The sequence below is a fragment of the Cololabis saira genome, chromosome 20 (assembly GCF_033807715.1).
Source record: "Cololabis saira isolate AMF1-May2022 chromosome 20, fColSai1.1, whole genome shotgun sequence".
NCBI classification, from domain to species: domain Eukaryota; kingdom Metazoa; phylum Chordata; class Actinopteri; order Beloniformes; family Belonidae; genus Cololabis; species Cololabis saira.
Genome location: NC_084606.1, coordinates 20,009,482 through 20,029,770, shown reverse-complemented (window position 1 = coordinate 20,029,770; position 20,289 = coordinate 20,009,482). Strand labels below are relative to the sequence as shown.

General features: G+C 40.3%; 1 protein-coding gene and 2 non-coding genes across 3 annotated transcripts; all 3 read left to right on the top strand.

Moving 5' to 3' along the window:
• The first annotated feature begins 708 nt into the window (after nucleotides 1-708).
• On the top strand, nucleotides 709-6,147 carry LOC133420668 (radial spoke head protein 9 homolog). The gene is made up of 5 exons (XM_061710430.1): nucleotides 709-1,022; nucleotides 1,110-1,221; nucleotides 3,628-3,757; nucleotides 4,004-4,126; nucleotides 5,809-6,147. Exons 1-5 carry the CDS (start codon nucleotides 796-798, stop codon nucleotides 5,967-5,969), a joined length of 753 nt encoding a protein of 250 aa, XP_061566414.1. The 5' UTR covers nucleotides 709-795; the 3' UTR covers nucleotides 5,970-6,147.
• A 9,972-nt stretch (nucleotides 6,148-16,119) lies between these two features.
• On the top strand, nucleotides 16,120-16,335 carry LOC133420994 (small nucleolar RNA U3). The gene has a single exon (XR_009770685.1). It is a non-coding gene; the product is annotated as a small nucleolar RNA U3 (small nucleolar RNA).
• A 3,544-nt stretch (nucleotides 16,336-19,879) lies between these two features.
• Nucleotides 19,880-20,095, top strand: LOC133420993 (small nucleolar RNA U3). Its single transcript, XR_009770684.1, has one exon. It is a non-coding gene; the product is annotated as a small nucleolar RNA U3 (small nucleolar RNA).
• The last annotated feature ends 194 nt before the right edge of the window (nucleotides 20,096-20,289 follow it).

The window sequence follows — 20,289 nt, the reverse complement described above, 5'->3', positions numbered from 1 at the left end:
AAAAAATGTACATGGATGGGTGGGGGGATATTGCACTTAAATGAATGGAAGAATAATATTGCCCTTGAAAGAATGGGAGTATTGCACATAGTAGAATATTGGGACATTGTGCATAGAAGGTAGAAAAATATTGCACAGAAAATATGAGGTAGCTTATAGGTTGAGCTGGCACGCACATGTGCCGACGGGGAATGACGTCAACATTTTACAAGCGCGCAACGGCCGAAGTGGGACGTTAACATTTCCGTTTCTACTGTGATATCTAGTGGTGACACGGTCCACTTGAAACGATTAATGTAAATAAGAAAATAAAAATAAGCTTTATTGGCCAAGTATGAACATGCCAGACAGGGAAATTTGTCATCGGTTGTTTAGTTCACTGAATCCAGATTTGAATAATTGCAAACAGTATTACACTGTGAAAAAAAGAAAAATGTGGGAAAAAAAGAAATATACATATATAAAAAAGTTGTTTTTTTTTTTTTTTGCACATGTAAATTAAGATATCAAGTGCTAAAGGATGAAATTCTTTGTTTTGTTATTTTGTTTTATTAAACTTCTCTTGAAGTTTTGTTTTTTACATGTACAAAAATAAAATACATCGAATCAAATAAAAAAAATAATTAATACTTGAGCGAAGCGGCGTAACCATGGCAATATCGTTTGTCGTCATAGCAACCATAGCAACGTTCGGGGTTCATAACTTTGGTTAGCTGTTATGCGAGCTAGTAAGTTGTTTTAAAACACAAGATAGCGTTAAAATATATTTTAAAAGGTTCGTTTACTAGTTATAAAATGGACTCGTCTTCACTGTGCCGTGATCTGGACCTTGTTGCCGGCAATGGGTGCATTTTAACCGTTGAGCAAAGAGCAGCCCTTCAGGTTTCCCTGGTGAGTCTCAAGAAAAACCACAAGTTCACCAGAGTCTTGTTTTGGGGCAAAATATTAGGATTGGAGCGCGACTACTTCATTGCACAGGGAAGAGGAGAACATGAGATGAGAGACAGAAAGAACCTGTACAGGTAAATTCCCCTCAGGTTTGAACTCCATGCTGTTTTGATCCGTATGAGTGTCTTTATATGGACTGTTGTGTGATCTGTCGTCCCCAGTTTGAACTGCATGGACTGGGTCCTGCTCCCTACTGTCACAGACTCCATGATCAAGGAAGTTTCTGGAGCTGCTAACCGTCGCTTCAAAGGAGACCCTTCATATGTGGATCACGTAGGTCACCAATGTAGGAGTTTGGGAACAAAAGAGCAGAGAAACGCTTTTTGTGGACAAAGAAAAAACTTGTGTTTTTTATTCCAGTCTGTCGTTACTAACTGACCGTTACCAACGGTAACAGAACACTAACAGAAAACACATCGTCATCATTAATAACGGCTAGATTATTGTGAATTCTAACCTACTGAAACTAAACAGTGTCCTGCTCGTGAGTGGCCACTACAAAACGATCTATATACAGTCATTCATTTAACATTATTCTGAACAGTATTATGTATGTGGAAGGGAAGGTAACAGTCTAGCATTGGCATCAAGGTATGGGGCGGAGTCTATAAAAGGGGCGGAAAGCTCACCTGGGTCTCTCTTCCTGCACTGAGACACACCTGAGGGAGAGCAGCTGAAGGTAGCTTTTGTTTGGTGCTTCATTTGATTTTTCATGTTTTGTGAGGGACTAAAACTGAGTGATTGTTTCTGCACATCAGCCAAGAAACCAGATTCCAGTCACCTATATGTCTCTGATTGGGGGAAGGGACGGTGTTCCAGTCTAGCAAGTTTTCAAAAACAAGGACATTACTGGAGGAGCCAACCCCTGTTTTTCCCAGACTTAACATATTTTATTGTGCTTTTAACTAGTTAATCAACGGGGCCATCTTTTGTTTATTTATTTTTCATGTTGGGCTTTTTTGGCTGCTTTTAGGAGGGACTGAGTGGTCGAGTAGCCATTTGGCAAATGCACTTTATTGTGTGGTTTGAGTCACCTTAGCTTGCTGTGAGTAGGTTTACTTGAGTGTGGCTTGTGTAGTGGTGTTTGCCTACGTATTTTGGGACAGTTTTCCTTATGTATAACTCGGCACCAGTTCCCTGATGATGCAGCCTTGACCCCATATATTTATTGTAAATAAAATCTATATTTTTTGGTATAGCAGTCTCTGGCTCCAGTTTATTCTGGGTCTTGTGTATTAACACCTGGTCACATGTAGAACGAACTACTGCAGCTAAAGCCAAAGTGTTACAACAGTGTTAAAATGTGGTTGTGCCCAGTACTAGAGTTGTAAAAAAAAAAAATCAGGGGGGATGGTGGATTTTATCATATGCGGACAGATAATTGGTGCTGATCACAAATAATATAATATATTACAAATAATAGCACTGACCAAAACACCTGCAGGAATGACATAGCAGCAGTTAAATACAGCCTTCTGTAAGCTTTAAATATCCACTGGGCTTAGATCAAATACATCAAACAGAACAATAAAACACTGTTTTCTGAACTTATCAATATGACTCTGTCCTTCACAGGATAAGTAAAATGGATCACTGCAAAAACTCAATCTTAACAAGAATATTTGTCTTATTTCTAGTTAAAATGTCTCATTTTAGTAAAAAAAAATCTCATTACACTTAAAACAAGACTCATCACATGGAAAAAGCAACAATTTTCACCTGTTTCAAGTAGATTTTCACTTAAAATAAGTAGAAAAATCTGCCAGTGGAACAAGATTTTTTTGCTTGTAATGAGAAGATAAATCTTGTCCCACTGGCATATTTTCAAGTGAAAATGTACTTTAAACAGGTGAAAATTGTCAAATAAGTTATTTTTCTGGTGTTATTTTTCTGGTGATGACTCTAAATGTTGAAATAGCAGTAAAACCACATTCATTGATGAAATGACATAAGGGATGGAAAGGGGGGATGGCAGTTTTACAGGGGGGATGATTTTGAGGGTTTTTATTTCAGTGGGGATGCCATCCCCCCTAATCCCCCCTCAACTCGAGTACTGGTTGTGCCACTGCACTACTAAAAAAGTGTGTGTTACCAACTCTTCTACACTCACCAGCTCACCAGCTCACTCACTCACTTAATCACTCACAGGTTCCACTCAGCACTACACCGCACCCACAGTTTAAAGCCAGCACTTTGCCAAAGCCAGTGATGTGCACCTCACTGGCTGTGGCAAAGTGCTGGCTTTAAACTGTGAGTGTGGTTTTTAGTAGTGCAGTGGCAAAACCACATTTTAACACTGGGTTACAAAAGCAAGGATTAAAGTTTTGAAAAGGAACTGAAATATAAGACATTGAAAGAAAGTCACAAGTTACATTTCGGATCATGTTTACTGGTGATGAGGATTTAATTAAAGTCTGGATTGGATTTTAAGTTATTTTTTCTGTCAGACAATAGGGTCATAAATCTTCATCTTGTTTTTTTTTTGCATACATATTAATGGTCAATACCAAGTTGGTAAAAACCTAAAGCATATATATGCATTTTAATATATAGTCAATTTAATATATAACTATATATATACACATATATTATTTTTTTTAAATATATATATACATAATTTTTATTTTTTTTTATTATATATAAATCTTCATCTTAGAGATAACGTGTTCTTGGTTGCAGACCAAGGTGACTGAGGAGAAGAGGCTGGCAGTGACAGTTCATTGCATCGATGAAGACGTGTCTGTGGTTCCTCGAGGTGCCTTCATCAGGAGGCCAAATGGCCTTGTCCAGATCAACCGCAGCTTTGGTGGTAAATGTGCTGTATATACTGAACCACGGTTACCTGTGCAGTGTGGAGTGTTGCGATGTGTTTTCTCTGCTTGCAAATGAGTCAATAAATTAATGGAAATGATACATGTTTATAGGAAATCTTGTATTACATTATTTACTGTATGTTCACACATACGTTTGTGTATAGTATTTGGCTGCTGTACACTGGATAACTACATTATCAGTGTGAGACAGAGTTTTAAATCAACTGTAATTTCTTTTTCAGGTCTCTCTGACTCAGAAGCACATAGGCTTGAAAATTTTGTGCACTTTAGCAAACCAAAGGGTTTCAAGAAATCGATCCCAGCGGCTGACTTTCTGGATACCATAGATGATGACATTCCCAAAGGTAAAGCATCTGAGTTTACATGACCAGTCATTGCATTCTAGCTAACTTAAAAAAAATTACATTTTTCAAAATTTGCTGCAACTGCACTGTCAGACAAGAGTATGTGAAACCCGGCCTAAAAAAGCTTGCCTGTGGTCTCATGCACTGTGGTACATTGGGTTTTTCGCCATTTAATGTGTTCCAACTACCACCCTACACTGTAACAAAAGTATGTGAGACTTTTAAGCTGGAATCAGTGTGCTGATTCACATGACGGAAAGCTAAGGCAAGTTACATCCGAGAGGAAATAAATTGAATCATCTTATATATGAAATGCTCGCATAAGTGATTTTCCAAACTGCCTGATGTTAACCTATCATTGGGCAGTTAGGATTTCCAGGGACTATGTTTAAAGACTCCTTTAGACAAAGTTCATTGGGTTTTTATGTAGTGGTCTGACAACCAGATGATTTGTGTAACTTTTGAAATATCTGGTTTCTTAATTCAGCGCTAAAGCGAGGTCAGAGGAATAAAAAAGAATTAAAAAAACACACAACGTAAGAGTGACGATGGAGAGGCGTTTATTCTCTGAGAAAGTATCTATGGCATAAGATTAGATAGATTTGATTACATACTTAACGTCCAAAAAAGTAAAAAGATAAAAGGCAACAAATAGAAAGCAACAAACCATAGTATAGTTAATATTTGTCATCAACTATCATCTGGCAATGTAGAATTTCAAGTTCGAGTTCAAATGCGTACAGTGACAGTGTTATATGTAATGGAAAACTCAATACTAGGAGGCAAAGATTAAGCCATGAATACTTTGAAACCAATCATGGGAATTTAGCTATGCATAGTCATGTATTCAAGACTGTGCTTTCCAGTTGGACGTAGTCCTGGCCAGAATAAGCATACACTGTGAGGTCCTGGTTGTGAAAGTACGTGAGCGTTAAAGTCAGAAAGAAAAAAAAATGCTTAGCACACACAAGCAAAAGCACAGCAGATGTTTGATTTGAAGGGGCTTCCATATGATCACAGGTTGTGTATAGACGGTTACTACAGCAGGCAGCATGCAGCTGTTTCACTGTCACACTCACAGCTGCCTTTCGCAGAGGCAGTGTGTGTTCTCGCTGATAACGATTAAGAGTTAACATCTGAACTCTGGGAAGAAGCAAATACATCTCCACCAAAAGACAGGTGCTATCCTGTGAGACCCTAAACTAGGATTCCCACACTTTTTTTTTTCAAACCAATCCTGTTAAATGCTTCCAACTCCTGATTTACATCTTTGTTTGTTCACCTGCAATAGACTTGTTGTTGCATCTTGCATAACAAATGTCTATTGCAATTTTACTTTCAGTTGCAACACATTTTGAGACGAGACCAAAACCAGAGTTATAACAGCGTTCTCGATTAAAATTGTGTCCCTTTAGTGTAGTCAAATGTTCTCATAGTAGCAAACCCAGTTCTTGTTAATTACACACGGCCCAAGTGTTGACAGCCACATCCAAACACATTAAGAAACAGGTTAGATGGTAGATATCAAAAACACAAAGGTATATTTTATTACTGTGTTTTTTGGCATCTACTAGCATGTGAACAGAGTAACATTTCCAAAGATTACTGCGACTCAACGTCAATGCACAGAGCAGGATGTAGTTCCCTGCATTTAACTTTATGAATTTGCTGTGTTTGTTTAGGATCATGGAGTCTTCAGTTTGAGGGTGTGGGTAAAGTATGTGTGCTGCGCAGCCTTCTGTGGCTTGGACTGACCTTCTACCATGTGCCAATGACTCCGCAGCACGGCTACATCTACATGGGAGATGGGATCAAAAATGTAGACCTTCCCTTCATGCTGTGAAAGAGACCCCTTATATTTAATTGTTCAGAGTTCTGTTACTATATGTTCTCTATGTTCTATATGTACTATATGTTCTGTTACCGCACGGCTACATCTACATCCGAGATGGGATCAAAAATATAGAGCTTCCCTTCATGCTGTGAAAGAAACCCCTTATATTTAATTTCTCAAGAGTTCTGTTACTATATGTTAAAGCCAACTTAAGGAATACAATCAACAGCAGTTTGTGTCTAATAATAATAATAATAATAATAATAATAATAATAATTTCAATTTATATAGCGCTTTTCACCTGAAACGACAGATCTCAGAGCGCTTTACAAAGAAGACTAAAAACAAGACTAAGAAACTAAGACAAAACCTAGCTGCTAAGATAAAGTAAGATAAAAAGTTGTGGGCAGCAAAAAGATAAAAAAATAAATTAAAAAAAAATATTTGAATAAAAGGGGGTCAAGGAGAGTTCAGGGGAAAGCCTGCTTATAGAAAAGTGTTTTAAGGCCCGTTTTAAAGGACTCCACAGAAGGTGCATTCCTGAGGTCGTCAGGTAGAGAGTTCCATAGGCGTGGGGCGGAGGCAGAGAAGGAACGGTGTCCCATCGTCACCAGCCGTGGAGAGGGCACATGAAGGAGAGTGGCGTGGCTGGAGCGAAGGGTGCGTGCCGGTTTATGGATAGTGATTAGATCACTTAGGTAGCTGGGGCTTTTTTGATGGATGGCTTTGAAGGTCAGGAGGAGGACTTTGAACTGGATCCTGTAGTGGACCGGGAGCCAGTGGAGTTCGGCCAGAACAGGGGTTATGTGTGCTGACTTTTTGGTACCGGTGAGCAATCTTGCAGCGCTGTTCTGAACCAGTTGGAGGCAGTGGATGGATTTTGCAGGTAGACCGGAGAGAAGTGCATTGCCATAGTCAATGCGTGAAAAGATGAAGGCATTTACCAGTTTTTTTAAGTCATCTTTGGAGAGGGATGGCTTCAGTCGGGCTATATTTTTAAGGTGGAAGTAGGAGATCTTGCAGATGTGTTTTATGTGAGGTTGGAATGATAGGGAAGAGTCAAGCTTAACTCCAAGGTTGGTAACAACAGGGGAGAAGGAGATGGGCTGACCGTCGAGGGAGAGTGCAGCAGTGCTAGCATTGGCGAGTTGGTGGGAGGTACCGATCATGATGGCCTCCGTCTTGCTGCTGTTGAGTTGGAGGAAGTTGTTATTCATCCAGGAGCGGATGTCCTCCAGGCAGGTGTTGAGGGAGGAGACTGTTTTAGAGGGATTTGGATGGGTTTTGATATAGACCTGAGTGTCATCAGCGTAACAGTGGAAGTTGATTTTGTGTTGTCTGATGATGTATCCAAGTGGGAGCAGATATATCAAAAACAGGATGGGGCCCAACACTGACCCCTGTGGCACACCACATGTCACCTCAGTGTCGTCAGACCTGGCACCTCCCAGGGAGACATGGTAGTAGCGGTTGGTCAGGTAGGAGGTGAACCACTTCAGTGCTGTGTCTGTGACCATGGTGTAGGTTTTAAGGCGCTGGAGGAGGATTTTATGGTCCACAGTATCAAAAGCAGTGCTCAGGTCTAGAAGCACTAGGATGCTGGGAGATCCAGAGTCCGCTGCCAGGAGTAGGTCGTTGGTGACCTTCACCAAGGCAGTTTCTGTGCTGTGAGCTGGCCTGAAACCAGACTGGAGGGCTTCGTAGAGGTTATTATGTGCTAGGTGTGACTGGAGTTGACAGGCTACAACTTTCTCGAGAACTTTTGAGATAAATGGGAGGTTTGAGATGGGTCTGTAATTTGACAGAACTTCTCGGTCGAGTTTTGGTTTCTTTAAGAGTGGGGTGACCGCTGCTGTTTTCAAAAGGGCAGGCACTTCTCCACTATGCAGGGATTTCAATTCAATTCAATTCAATTTTATTTATATAGCGTCTAATACAACAGAGTTGTCTCTAGACGCTTTACAGAGACCCATACCCAGAACATGACCCCCGAGCAGTTATTACATAAACAATGGCAGGTAAAAACTCCCCTAGTGGGAGAAAAACCATAAGCCAAACAGTGGCAAGGAAAAACTCCCCTTTAGGAGGGAAGAAACCTTGAGCAGGACCAGGCTCATCAGGGGGGACCCTCCTGCCGAGGGCCAGACTGGTGGGTCAGGGACGGCAACAGCACAGCAGGCAGGTGGAAGCAGCAACGGGATGACCGGGGGTGGGGACCGCAGGCCAGCACACAGCTCCCGAAGCTCCGGCCCAATCAGCAAGTCCCAGGTTGGGGTGCAGGGTCAGGAAAAGACTTGTGCTCCGTAATGCAAGCTACAAGCCACCCATGGCCACCTGCAGGACAAAAGAGAGAAAAGGGAGGAGAAGGGGGGGGCAGCAACGGGATGACCAGGGGTGGGGACCGCAGGCCAGCACGCAGCTCCCGAAGCTCCGGCCCAATCAGCAAGTCCCAGGTTGGGGTGCAGGGTCGGGGAAAGACTTGTGCTCCGTTATGCAAGCTACAAGCCACCCACGACCACCTGCAGGTTCCGGTGTCCGGATTTATTGATAAGAGTAGTGAGAAATTGAGCCAGGGTTGGTGAGCACACTTTAAGCAAGGAAGTGGGTATAGGGTCAAGGGAGCAGCTGGTTGGCTTGGATTTGGTGATGATGTCCAGGAGTGCAGCTGGTGTAACCTCCGTGAAGCTGGACAGGGTGGAGCCACTGGTGGGCGGAGGGCAGATGGCTGGGATCCCACAAGGTGTTATGTTGGCTTTGATTTCATCCACCTTGGTCTTAAAGAAGACAGCAAAACGGTTGCACAGCTCTGGAGAGGCAGCTGAAGGGACTGAGTTGGTGGGGTTGAGCAGGCGGTTGACAGTGATGAATAAGGTTCTGGGATTATCTTCACCATTGCTGATTAAAGTTGAATAATATTTTGAGCGAGCGACTTTAAGATTCTATAAGATTCTTGTCATTTTCAGCTGTATCACAAAATCTTACACAGTAAACAGATTTTGAGAGGCAGAATAAACAGATATTTTATTTGAACATCTGTGTTGTATTGTGTTTACACAGTAAACATACCACCTACTTTGAAAATGTAACAGTGACCCAGTTGTTGCTCACATTAAGTTGTCAGCAACTTCACTTCAAGGGCTTTTTTTAAAGACCCATAGTTAGAATAGATGGGTTCTGGGGGGAGCTGAGAAAGTTTAATGAAAAGTCTGACGCAGCTTTATAAACAAAAGTTAGAATAAATACAGATGGATGAAGCTTTTACGTCTCCTCCTACGCCAGCATGACAGAAGTCCAGGTAAACTCTAGATATCAATGAAAAACATGAAACTCTCCCCCAATTTCTCTTGAGTGATGGGTCCCTCCTCCTCCAGCTGTTGTACCAGGTCAGGTTTTGTGTCCTTCAGTGTTTGATGTATAGGGACTTCACACCGTAACGCACATTGTTCTTGAGTGCTGGGTGACCAACAGCCATGCGCCTCTTACACCACTTCAGACCAGTTTTATAGATGGGTTTTACTGAATCAATAGACCAGCGAGTCAGGTACCTGTGCAACAACCAGGGATTAAAAAGGGTCAGTAGTCATTTTAAGCTCACTGAATATGCACGTACATACTGTTTAGACACACACAGGTGCAGATGCATGCGTCACCTGTTAAGTTGGGGCTTTGGTCTCTTTGGAACATGACGGACGTTTGGGTTTGTGATCAGGAAGCAGACCTTAAATGCAGATGGAAAAGTTGTTTCAAATTTAAAGGTTGCTTTCTTAAATTCACACTATGCAACTAAGCATCTGCAATCAAAGGTAATGTTATCAATTCAACCAAAAATCACTGACCGTTAAAGAATTTCTCAGTTGTGCACACAGGTGACAGACTAAACAAGAGTAAACAAGGTTTTTTATTATAAGCACCACAGAGGACCAAAAGCAGGGTTGCAATCTTGGTGTCTTTGCTTTCAGTTAAATTAACAGCCCAACATTTTGAAAACTCAGAGCAATTTCATGTATCGTCAAAGATTAAAAAGGAAATAAAAACCCTGGAATAGTTGCCCTCTTAAAATAATGTATGGTATATTTGTTTTTATGTGATTTAATTCAACTTTTTTCGACACCACGAGTGTATCTATCTATCTATCTATCTATCTATCTATCTATCTATCTATCTATCTATCTATCTATCTATCTATCTATCTATCTATCTATCTATCTATCTATCTATCTATTCGTAAAATACGGAACTAATGAATTATTCCGCTTGGAGTCGGGCACCTAAAATAGACGGAATCTCTTCTTTCGGTAAAAAATAAAAAATGCATTTTAGTTGTAGTTACTACTTTATATCATTTTCATCTATGGCTCGATTAATAGTTATAATATCATTGATCAGCTAAACTGCATTTCTTGATTATTGTTTAAACCTTCGGCCGTAAATTGGCCGGGTTTCCCAGATCAGTTAAGTAGTTCTTAACAGCGAAAGACTTCTTTCAAACCTTCTTAAGGAGCCTGTGAAAGAAAATCGCGTTTCCCAGAGTCGCTCTTAGCTTAAGTATCTCTTTCATTAAGAAGGAAATGAAAGATGCTGCTGACCCAGTCTTTACAACCATCTTAGTGAACAAAGACTCACAGATCCAGCCGCGTCAGGCAAATCAATATTACACCAAGCAATGAGATATTAAAACAATGCACCCCGCACAAGTTTTGATCTATTTTATACTTTAGATTTATATTGTTTAGCATTTATTGGTGACAGCAAAGGGGGGAAAAAAAAGAAAAATAAGGAATAACAAGTGTGTTCCTGTATATGCTTTATGCATTACGCACAAATAAAACGATCATCATGAATATCATTTATTTGATGATTTGGCTGCTATACAGCATGTTCTCGCTGCAAATCAACCGCGTCGCCGTGCGCGAAGCAGAACTGTTTATGAACGCATTTGTGCGTCAGCACTTCAGTCCCCTGGACGTACTGTCGGACCGGGCTGTCCAGACAGCCGGGACACCGATCCTCCTGCCCGAGCCCGAGCCCGAGCGCATCTATGTGATGACAGGGAAGCAGCAGCTGATCAACGGGATCCTTTGATGAATCGTTCATTACAGTCTCAAATATAATCAATGGTGTCGGTTTATATTAAAGAATCTTTTTGCCCAGAAGAAAAAAGAGCGAAGACAATGACCCATAACTATTTTCTTCTCTTGAAAAAACCCACCTGCACCGCGGGGTTTAGGATAAAAAGACGCTACAGAGTCGGGATGCAGCAGCATCAGAAGAGCAGGAATACGTGCGTGGCGGGGATGATCTCTGCAATCTGAAGCCCTCTATAATTGTAAAAAGAATTTCACTTATCACGGGTTCTTTTTGGAACATAACCCCTGCGAAAAACCAGGGATTGCTGTAATTCCGCGTTGCGATTTGCGAAACTCGCCTTCTCTTGGCTCATGTTTTTGAACGCACACACACGCCCACCACGTTTCCTCCCGGTTTCTGCGTGTGGGGAAAAAAAGCCTCATTGTAGCCAGAAATAACGGAGTAACGCACCGTTTGGATGAAAAAGGGTAATTGAATTATATTTATCATCTTAATTTTTCATTATAACGCACAGGCAGCAGGGAATTAGTGCGTTAGGTAGCAGTGCTGCGTGTGAAAATGCGCTGATAGTGATCGGTGATCGATTTGCCTGGCATCGATTGATTTGGTTTCAGAACCGGACAGCTGCTCCAAAGAGCTTCTGAAAGAGCGAAACTAAAGGACGGTGTTAAGAAGTCATCTGGGAAACACCCATATCTTAGGGTTCTCTCTTAGTTCAAACCTTCTTTGAACCTCTCTTAAAGCAGCACAACGGAACTTTCAGCTTTGTTGAGTTTGGCGCCTCCTTTGGACAAAAATCGGTAGTGCTTTACCAGAAAGAACACTCCATTTCCCATGAGCACCAGCGCGTACTGCCGGAAAACTCCCTTCCCCGTCGCTGCCATGGATCTGGTCGCTGCATTTGTTTTGATGAGAGAAGGCGGGACAGACTTTCAAAACTACTTTTGTTTTCAGCGGTCGTTTGCAGGATGGATAGCGAAGAGGTAATGTATCTATTTTTGGTTAAACAATATAATATGACGATGTTGAAAAACACTAAGTTCAACTTGGTTTTCAGCGAGATAATGCGCCTTACAAACTCATACGCTCTGCACCTTTTTCCTGTCACGTTTTTTAGAAGGATTTCGTCATAAATTAGTAGTCCAACATACTTACTGACAAAATGAAAAAATACTTTATAACCTGTGAATAACTGAATGCCCATTCCTTATATTTTGCAGATCAGCCCTGCACAATTTTACAGCTCTCAGGAAAAATACTAGAAATGTTCTATACATTTTCTTTGCATTGCATTATTTCCTCTAGTGCTGTTATTCTATTCAATTGTATTATTATTTTATAAAGCTTCCTCATTGCGAATTACACATTTTTATGATCACTATTATTTTTCTGTCTGTTGTTGATATTGTCAGTAATTTTAGAATTACCAAAACCCAAGACGAATATGTGAAAACATTCTAATTTTGATTCTTATTGAACATAGAACTCTACATTTACATTTGTATCATAACAATTATGTCTCTTGTTTTATCAGGAATCTGCTGTTCCTGAGAACACCTTTACCTCTACCTCATCAGAGTTTGAACCCCCACAAAGACAGAACCAACACGCAGCATATATATCATATATATATATGCATATATATACATATCGCCAGTTTGTGCTCTGGCAGCATGATGTTTGGAAAATAAGAGACACCTTTCCAGACCCAATGGGACAGTACACTGACTGGTTTCAGGGCTCGCCGTCTTCTGTAGAATGGAACCTTTATGAGGATTACTGCAAATATTTTGATATTGTTTTTTTTTTTGTTCCATTTTTTCCTGTACAGTTGTTTTTGTGTGTGTTTAAAATAAAGACATTTGTGCAAAACAAGACAGACTTTTATTTACACACCTTTCAGAAAATAGAACAATTCTTGAACTTTGTCATTTGCATAGTGACAGCAGTTATCCCATACATACTTATTATAAACAATAAGTAATATGTATCACAGTAGCAGTAATGAATAACAACTGTATGACAGGATAAATTACTGTGAATAAAGTAAACAAGTGTAAATAGAGTAGTAGAAAAATAAACTAAAAATAATGAACTGATAATAAAAACTGAACTATGAAACAGTGTAAGAAGTTACTGTAAATAAATACAATGACTATAGTAGCAGTAGCATCTTGTGTCCATCCATGTTTCGTGCTGGGAGAGTCCGCGTGCGATTCACTGCTGGAGTGTAGGAAAACCTTCCCTGATTCACTGCTGGAGTAGGAGAACCCTTCCCTGCATGAGGATGTGATTCTGAAGTTTTCCAGATCTGATGTAGTCCTGCAGAGTGTGAGAATAAAGATACAAAAACATTATGTCTTTCTGATAATTACTGACCTATGAATCATTCAACATATTTTGTTGATCACAAGTTTGAATTTTTTTCTTTGTTGAAGTCACTGTAATTACGCAGACAGTAAAAGCAATTAATGTATAGCTATAGAAAAATTAGAGAAATGTATATATTTATACACTCACAAGATAAAACGACACATTATAAACACCATATAAGGTTTCTTTTACTACCGTTGTTATTATTTTAATATAATTCCAACAAAATAGATTTATTTTATATGCTTATATGGTATTCCTTTTATCTGGAAGTGTATACTTTGCCTATATATTTCATTTTTCTGGCTATATTTTACTATATCTACAAATGTGTTGCTTTTACCATCAGTGTATAGGTATCTGTATACAGACTTGAAGAGTCAAAAGGTTTACATAGATATTGACATTTGATACAGTAGCAACACTTACAGCAGCTGTAGTAGTTTCAGGACAGTGGTGTAAAGTAACGAAGTACAAGTACTTCGTTATTGTACTTAAGTAAGATTTTTGAGAATTTGTACTTTTATTGATACTTTCATTTTTCTGTACTTTTACTTTTACTTCGTTACATTTTCAAGGAAAAAATCTTACTTTTAATCCGCTACATTTAAAATTGGACACGTCGTTACTCGCTACAAATTAAAGCCATGAGAACAGCACAGCGGGGGCTGATTTATGGTTCCACGTTACACCGGCGCAGAGCTACGGCGTAAGGTACGCGGCGACGCACACCCTACGCCGTAGCCTACGGCGTAGGTGTGCGTCGATAAGGCGGACGGGAAGGAAGGGGGGCGAGTGAATTGCCCGTGATTGCCCGGTGGCGGGTCCGTGACGAGACACCTTTAATACCGTTAATATTATAGATCCATGCGAGACACCTGGGGCAGACGGGGAGACTCGGCCTCCCCGAGAAGGAGCCGCAGCCCCCGGGAGAGTTGCGCCGCAGAGGCGGGCCGGAAAGGCCGGAGGAACCGCCGCGTCGAGTACCGATGAAGACTGAAGCCTGAATTATGGTTCCGCGTTAAATCGACGTAAGTTACGGCGTAGGGTACGCGGCGAAGCGCACCGTACGGTGCGTGTCGCCGCGTACCCTACGCCGTAGGCTCTGCGTTGGTGTAACGCGGAACCATAAATCAGCCTTGAGCGGCAGCCGACGCTCAAGCCGACGAAATTAAAATGGGTTAATGGAAAGAAACGCTAAAGGGGTCAGAATAATATCACCATTATTTAGAGTTGTAAGCAAATTCTTGGATTCTTCATTTCTTTGCAATCCTTTTGAAAATAATTTTGTACTTTGAATTTTGTACTTTGTACTTTGTACTTTTTACTTTTGTACTTAAGTACATTTTACACCATGTACTTTTGGTACTTTATTATATTTAATTTGAGGTACTTTTATACTTTTACTTAAGTAATTTTCTTAATGGGTACTTTTTACTTTTACTTAAGTAATTTTCAAGCAGAAAAATTGTACTTTTACTTAAGTACAATATTTTTGTACTTTTTCCACCTCTGTTTCAGGATAAATAATAATAATAATAATGATGACTTGGATTTATATAGCGCCCTTCTAGGCACCCAGAGCGCTTTTTACAGAAATCATTCATTCATACACATCCTCACAGGTGGTGGTAAACTACATCTGTAGCCACAGCTGCCCTGGGGCAGACTGACAGAAGCGTGGCTGCCATATCGCGCCTAACGGCCCCTCCGACCACCACCAACATTTAGGATAATTGTTTTTGTAAAACACACTGACATAGGTGTTGACAAAAGTGCATACCTGGAGGTGATGAACGTCTTTACATCCTTCAACCATCTCTTGTCCAAGACGACGGCTACAAGGGCTTGTAGTGAGTGAACGCCGGGCCAATGTTTATTCTCCACCGGGCATTTAGCTTGTTACTCTCCCGCTTTCTTTTTTTCGCCTCCTCCGCTCCGTTAAAACTTTTATTTTCTTCGTTTTTTTCCGCTGCTTCGGCCATGATACCAGCTCCTCGTTTAGCTCAACACCAGCTTCTGCTGAGCTCAGCCTCTGCGCTCCAAGCCCCGCCCATTTTCGTCTCGACTACGAATCGGGAAGGAGGGGGAAGTGACGTATGTGCCGTAAAGCAGTCAAAGCCGTAAAATTTGTAGTTTTTTAGTGTGGCAGGGTTCCTACCATGCTCCTCAAAGTTACATAGTGCCAGTGAAAGCGATACAGACCCCCTCAGATGATGACAGAGGTGTCATTAAACCTGTTGGAAGTTGATGTACCATCACAATGACTCTGGAAATATGATATTAAGGTGGAAAAGTTACGTAGTGTCGCTTTAAATCCTTAAGAGAGGTTGGATCTGGGAAACCCAGCCATTAGGAGTTATTCCTCACTTGTTATTATCAGAGTCTAACGGGCTGTCACGTGACATCAAAGTAACCAATGAAATTCACAGGAGAGGTCCCTGTCGCCGAAAAGCATGATGGGTATTTCAGATATCTACAATTATAACTTGTTTAAAAGTGTATATTGTCTATCAGCTAATGCATATGCATGTATATGTTATATAATTTGTTTTTATCCGGTTTAGTGGAGAGTTTATTTTACTTGTATGTGTATATTAATTTCATTGTAATGAGTCTTGTAGTTCTCGTTAGTCTGCACCGTGACTGTGGAAGTCGGTCTCGTCATACTAGAAGGTGGGACGCGGAGTGATTCGTTAAGACTATACTTTCAGGGATCATTTCTATAGTTCTTGACTTGAGAAATGTGTTTCTAAAGTGTTTGGTCTCGCTGTCCACGATGAAGATGTGTTGATACTCCTTCTTGAGCGCTAAGCGGGCTGAAAGACTTGATTTAGATCTCACGCTTTCAGCTTTTGATGACCGTTCACAGTTTCCCTGGAAACTATGAGGGAAGAGGTATGATCAGAGTGGTAGTGCGAAGTTGTTGAAAATAAATTAAAACAAATAATTAATAGAGTAGTCATACCAGTATGAATGAACGTTATGTCCTAGTCCAGTGTTTCCCAGCCCTGGTCCTCGAGGCACACTGTCCTGCATAGATGTTTCCCTGCTTCAGCACACCGTGATACAAGTGGCTGTGTCATCAACAGAGTTGTGCAGACCTTGATGACAAGCTAATTAAGACCATTAATTAGAATCAAGTGTGATGATGAAGGGGAAACATCTAAACATGCAGGACAGTGTTGCCTCGAGGACCAGGGTTGGGAAACACTGTCCTAGTCAACTATATAGTATCGATTTTAAATACCACCGATTTCCTCTCCTATCTGATATCGAGTAAAAGTCAGCCTGCTATCGGCGATACCGAGTCACACCGATACATTGTGTCACACCACTTAATGTGCCCAGTAGACTACGTTCACACTGCAGGCCTTAATGCTCAATTCCGATTTTTTCCCATATCCGATTTTTTTGTGTGGCTGTTCACATTATCTTTTAAAATGTGTCCTATATCAGACTCGAGTGTGAACGCATCGTGGCCCTGAACTGACCCGCATGCGCAGAGGAACAATAACAAAGACGTCACACGCAGCACGCCGTCATACGGCGGTAAACATGGAGGCAACAGAAGTGAGCGTACATGGGTATATTTTGAAGTTGTTGTGTGGTGGAAGCCGACGAAACTGTGAGCAAGTGTTAATGTAGAGTAGAAGGAGGAGAAAGAAAGCCGCATTTTTAATAATGGCTTTTTGTGGAGCCTCTGCGTCCTTCTGTAGCCGCGCACGCACATTTCTTTTGATATGCTCTCAAATACGGACCGGTTACGATAAGACCCCTCTAATTTAGCTTGTATAGTAGTGCCCCCCCAAATACTTATAAAGACCTCACTGTCCCTCCACTGATTAGCTCCATCGCCGCTATCCTCCATGTTTGTCTTGACCTTTTCCGCTTGCTTCCGAGTGACTCCCGCCCCCGCCAGCGCAGTATTATGACAACGGTCGCTCTCAAGTGACGTCAAAGTCGCATTAATTCCGACCTGGATGTTCACACTGAGGTCGCATTGCAAAACATCAGACCTGTATCCGATTTAGAACCACAAATGGAAGCGACCTGAATCTGATATGAAAAGATCAGATTCCATGTGACTTGTGCTGTTCACACTGTCATAAACAAATCAGATCTGAGTCACATATGAGCAAAAAATCGGATTTGGGTCACTCGGGAACTGCAGTGTGAACGTAGTCTATAACAATTGGTGTATTTTAGATATCTTAAGGATACAAGACATCAGTCACTTATTTTGCTATTTATTTTAAAGTCAGAAGTACTGAGGTAGCAGCCTCATTCATTCACCTTATAGCCGAGCTATTACAACAACAGAAAACCAGAGTGTTTGAAAAAGGTGTTTCCATCAGTAAAAAAAGATCCTAAGTAAAATAATAAAACAGTTAAAATAAATAAGAGAATAATCAACAAAAATAACTACTATAAAAATGAAAAATGGAAAAAAAAGTAGTTCCTACCAGCAGGGTGTCATTTACACAAAATCTGAATTTAGTCACTGAAGTATCAAAAGTATCAATATTTTCATTTGAGAATCAATTTTAGAGCATACAGATCTGGCATCGGAAGTATGGATATTTCAGTATTGATCCGCACATTACTAATATATATGTATATAAAAAGTCAGGTTCTATGTTACACGGGTGGATGGAATAAAAGGACAGGCTCCAGTGTGTGAAGAGTAAACTGGATTAATCTGTAAAGACAGAACTCAAACATTTCAGCTTTCTTGCTCTCGGTACCGCCACTGGTTCTTCCCTGATCAACAAATGCAAATATCCTTCAATGATACCGGCAAGTAAATCAAACTTAATCTTTGCATCACCTAACCATGAACAAGAACTGGTATTTTCTCAGTGGTACCTACAAAACACATTCTTATAACAAAATAAAGTATATTAATCACAGCCTCATTTTTTACAACTTTAACAAAGCTTTTTATACTGCACAGGATCAAACTTTAATAATATACATTTCCACAGTGGGTCCACACTGCGCCCTGGGGCCTTCGGTGCAGGGGGGGTTCCTGGTGGAGGGGGGGCATATCCATTAACTCTGCCATGTCCATTAACTCTGACTCACCCCCCCAACCCCGCCTCATGGATCCACATCAATATAAATACATGAACATGGAAGGCTGGCAAAGATCCCCCTTTTAATGCACTCACTCAAAACACTAATATCAACCAAGAAATTAACATGATGGAGAGAAGGGAAAATATTAATAAAACATACATTTTATTTATAGAGGGTTGGGGCATGCAGGGGTTATCCACCCCGCCTGTCCAACCTTCTGATTTTAATGCACACATTAATTTAACCCACAGAGATCTATTTGAAATTAACATTGAGGAGACAAAAAAATAGAAAAAGAAGGAAAGGAGGAAAAAGGAAAAAAAAGGTCAACTGTGATGGGGGGGTGGTTAGCAGGGTGGGACAGCCTGATTTAATGAGGATGCTGGTGGCAGTAACCAACAATGATAGAAACTACCGTTGTTACTGCAAGAATAACCATTGAAATCATTATTATTAATTCTATAACTCTACTTGTGTATATGTTTGTATTTGTGTATGTATATTGATGTACATATTAAAAATGTGTGTTTATGGGTATGCTTGTATGTAGGTATATGCATGTGTATATGTATGGATGTATGCATGCCTGCGCGTACACACATATACAAACTATAAGCGTGTGTGTATGGGTGTGTATCTATTTAGGCAGGAGTGTTTATATGCATATCTGTGTGTGTATGTATAAATATATATAATATATATGTATATGTAAAAAAAAAATATATATATATATATATATATTATGTGTGTGTGTGTGTGTGTGTATGCATGCATCTATGCATCTATCTTTTTTTATAATTTTAGAGGCTTTTCTCAAGATTGTGAGCGTAAAATACGGAACTAATGAATGATCCCGCTTGGAGTCGGACGCCTAAAATAGACGGAATCTCTTCTTTCGGTAAAAAATAAAAAATGCATTTTAGTTGTAGTTACTACTTTATATCATTTTCATCTATGACTCGATTAATAGTTATAATATAATTGATCAGCTAAACTGCATTTCTTAATTATTGTTTAATCCTTCGGCCGTAAATTACGAGTTATTCTTCACTTGTTATCATCAAAGGCTAACGGGCTGTCACGTGACATCAAAGTAACCAATGAAATTCACAGGAGACGTCCGTGTCGCCGAAAAGCATGATGGGTATTTCAGATATCTACAATTATAACTTATTTTAAAGTGTATATTGTCTATCGGCTAATGCATATGCATGTATATGTTATATAATTTGTTTTTATCCGGTTTAGTGGAGAGTTTATTTTACTTGTATGTGTATAATATCATTGTAATGAGTCTTGTAGTTCACGTTAGTCTGCACCGTGACTGTGGAAGTCGGTCTCGTCATACTAGAAGGTGGGACGCGGAGTGATCCGTTAAGACTATACTTTCAGGGATCATTTCTATAGTTCTTGACTTGAGAAATGTTTTTCTAAAGTGTTTGGTCTCGCTGTCCACGATGAAGAGGCGCTGATACTCCTTCTTGAGCGCGAAGCGGGCTGAAAGACTTGATTTACATCTCACGCTTTCAGCTTTTGATGACCGTTCACAGTTTCCCTGGAAACTATGAGGGAAGGAGTATGATCAGAGTGGTAGTGCGAAGTTGTTGAAAATAAATAAATGAATGGGTGGTATACAATGTATGCAGAAGACAGCAACAATTAAATAGCGGTAGTTGAACAAATAAGGTTTCTGTAGATTTGATATACAGGACTGTCAGAAAATTAGAATATTGTGATTTTCTGTTAATGCAATTACAAAAACAAAAATGTCATACATTCTGGATTC

Excerpts from the sequence above, each read along its gene's own strand:
- LOC133420668 (XM_061710430.1), top strand. The coding sequence starts at position 796 with ATGGACTCGTCTTCACTGTGCCGTGATCTGGACCTTGTTGCCGGCAAT. Across the intron at positions 1,023-1,109 it reads GACAGAAAGAACCTGTACAG|TTTGAACTGCATGGACTGGG; the intron begins GTAAATTCCCCT and ends TGTCGTCCCCAG. Across the intron at positions 3,758-4,003 it reads GATCAACCGCAGCTTTGGTG|GTCTCTCTGACTCAGAAGCA; the intron begins GTAAATGTGCTG and ends TTTCTTTTTCAG.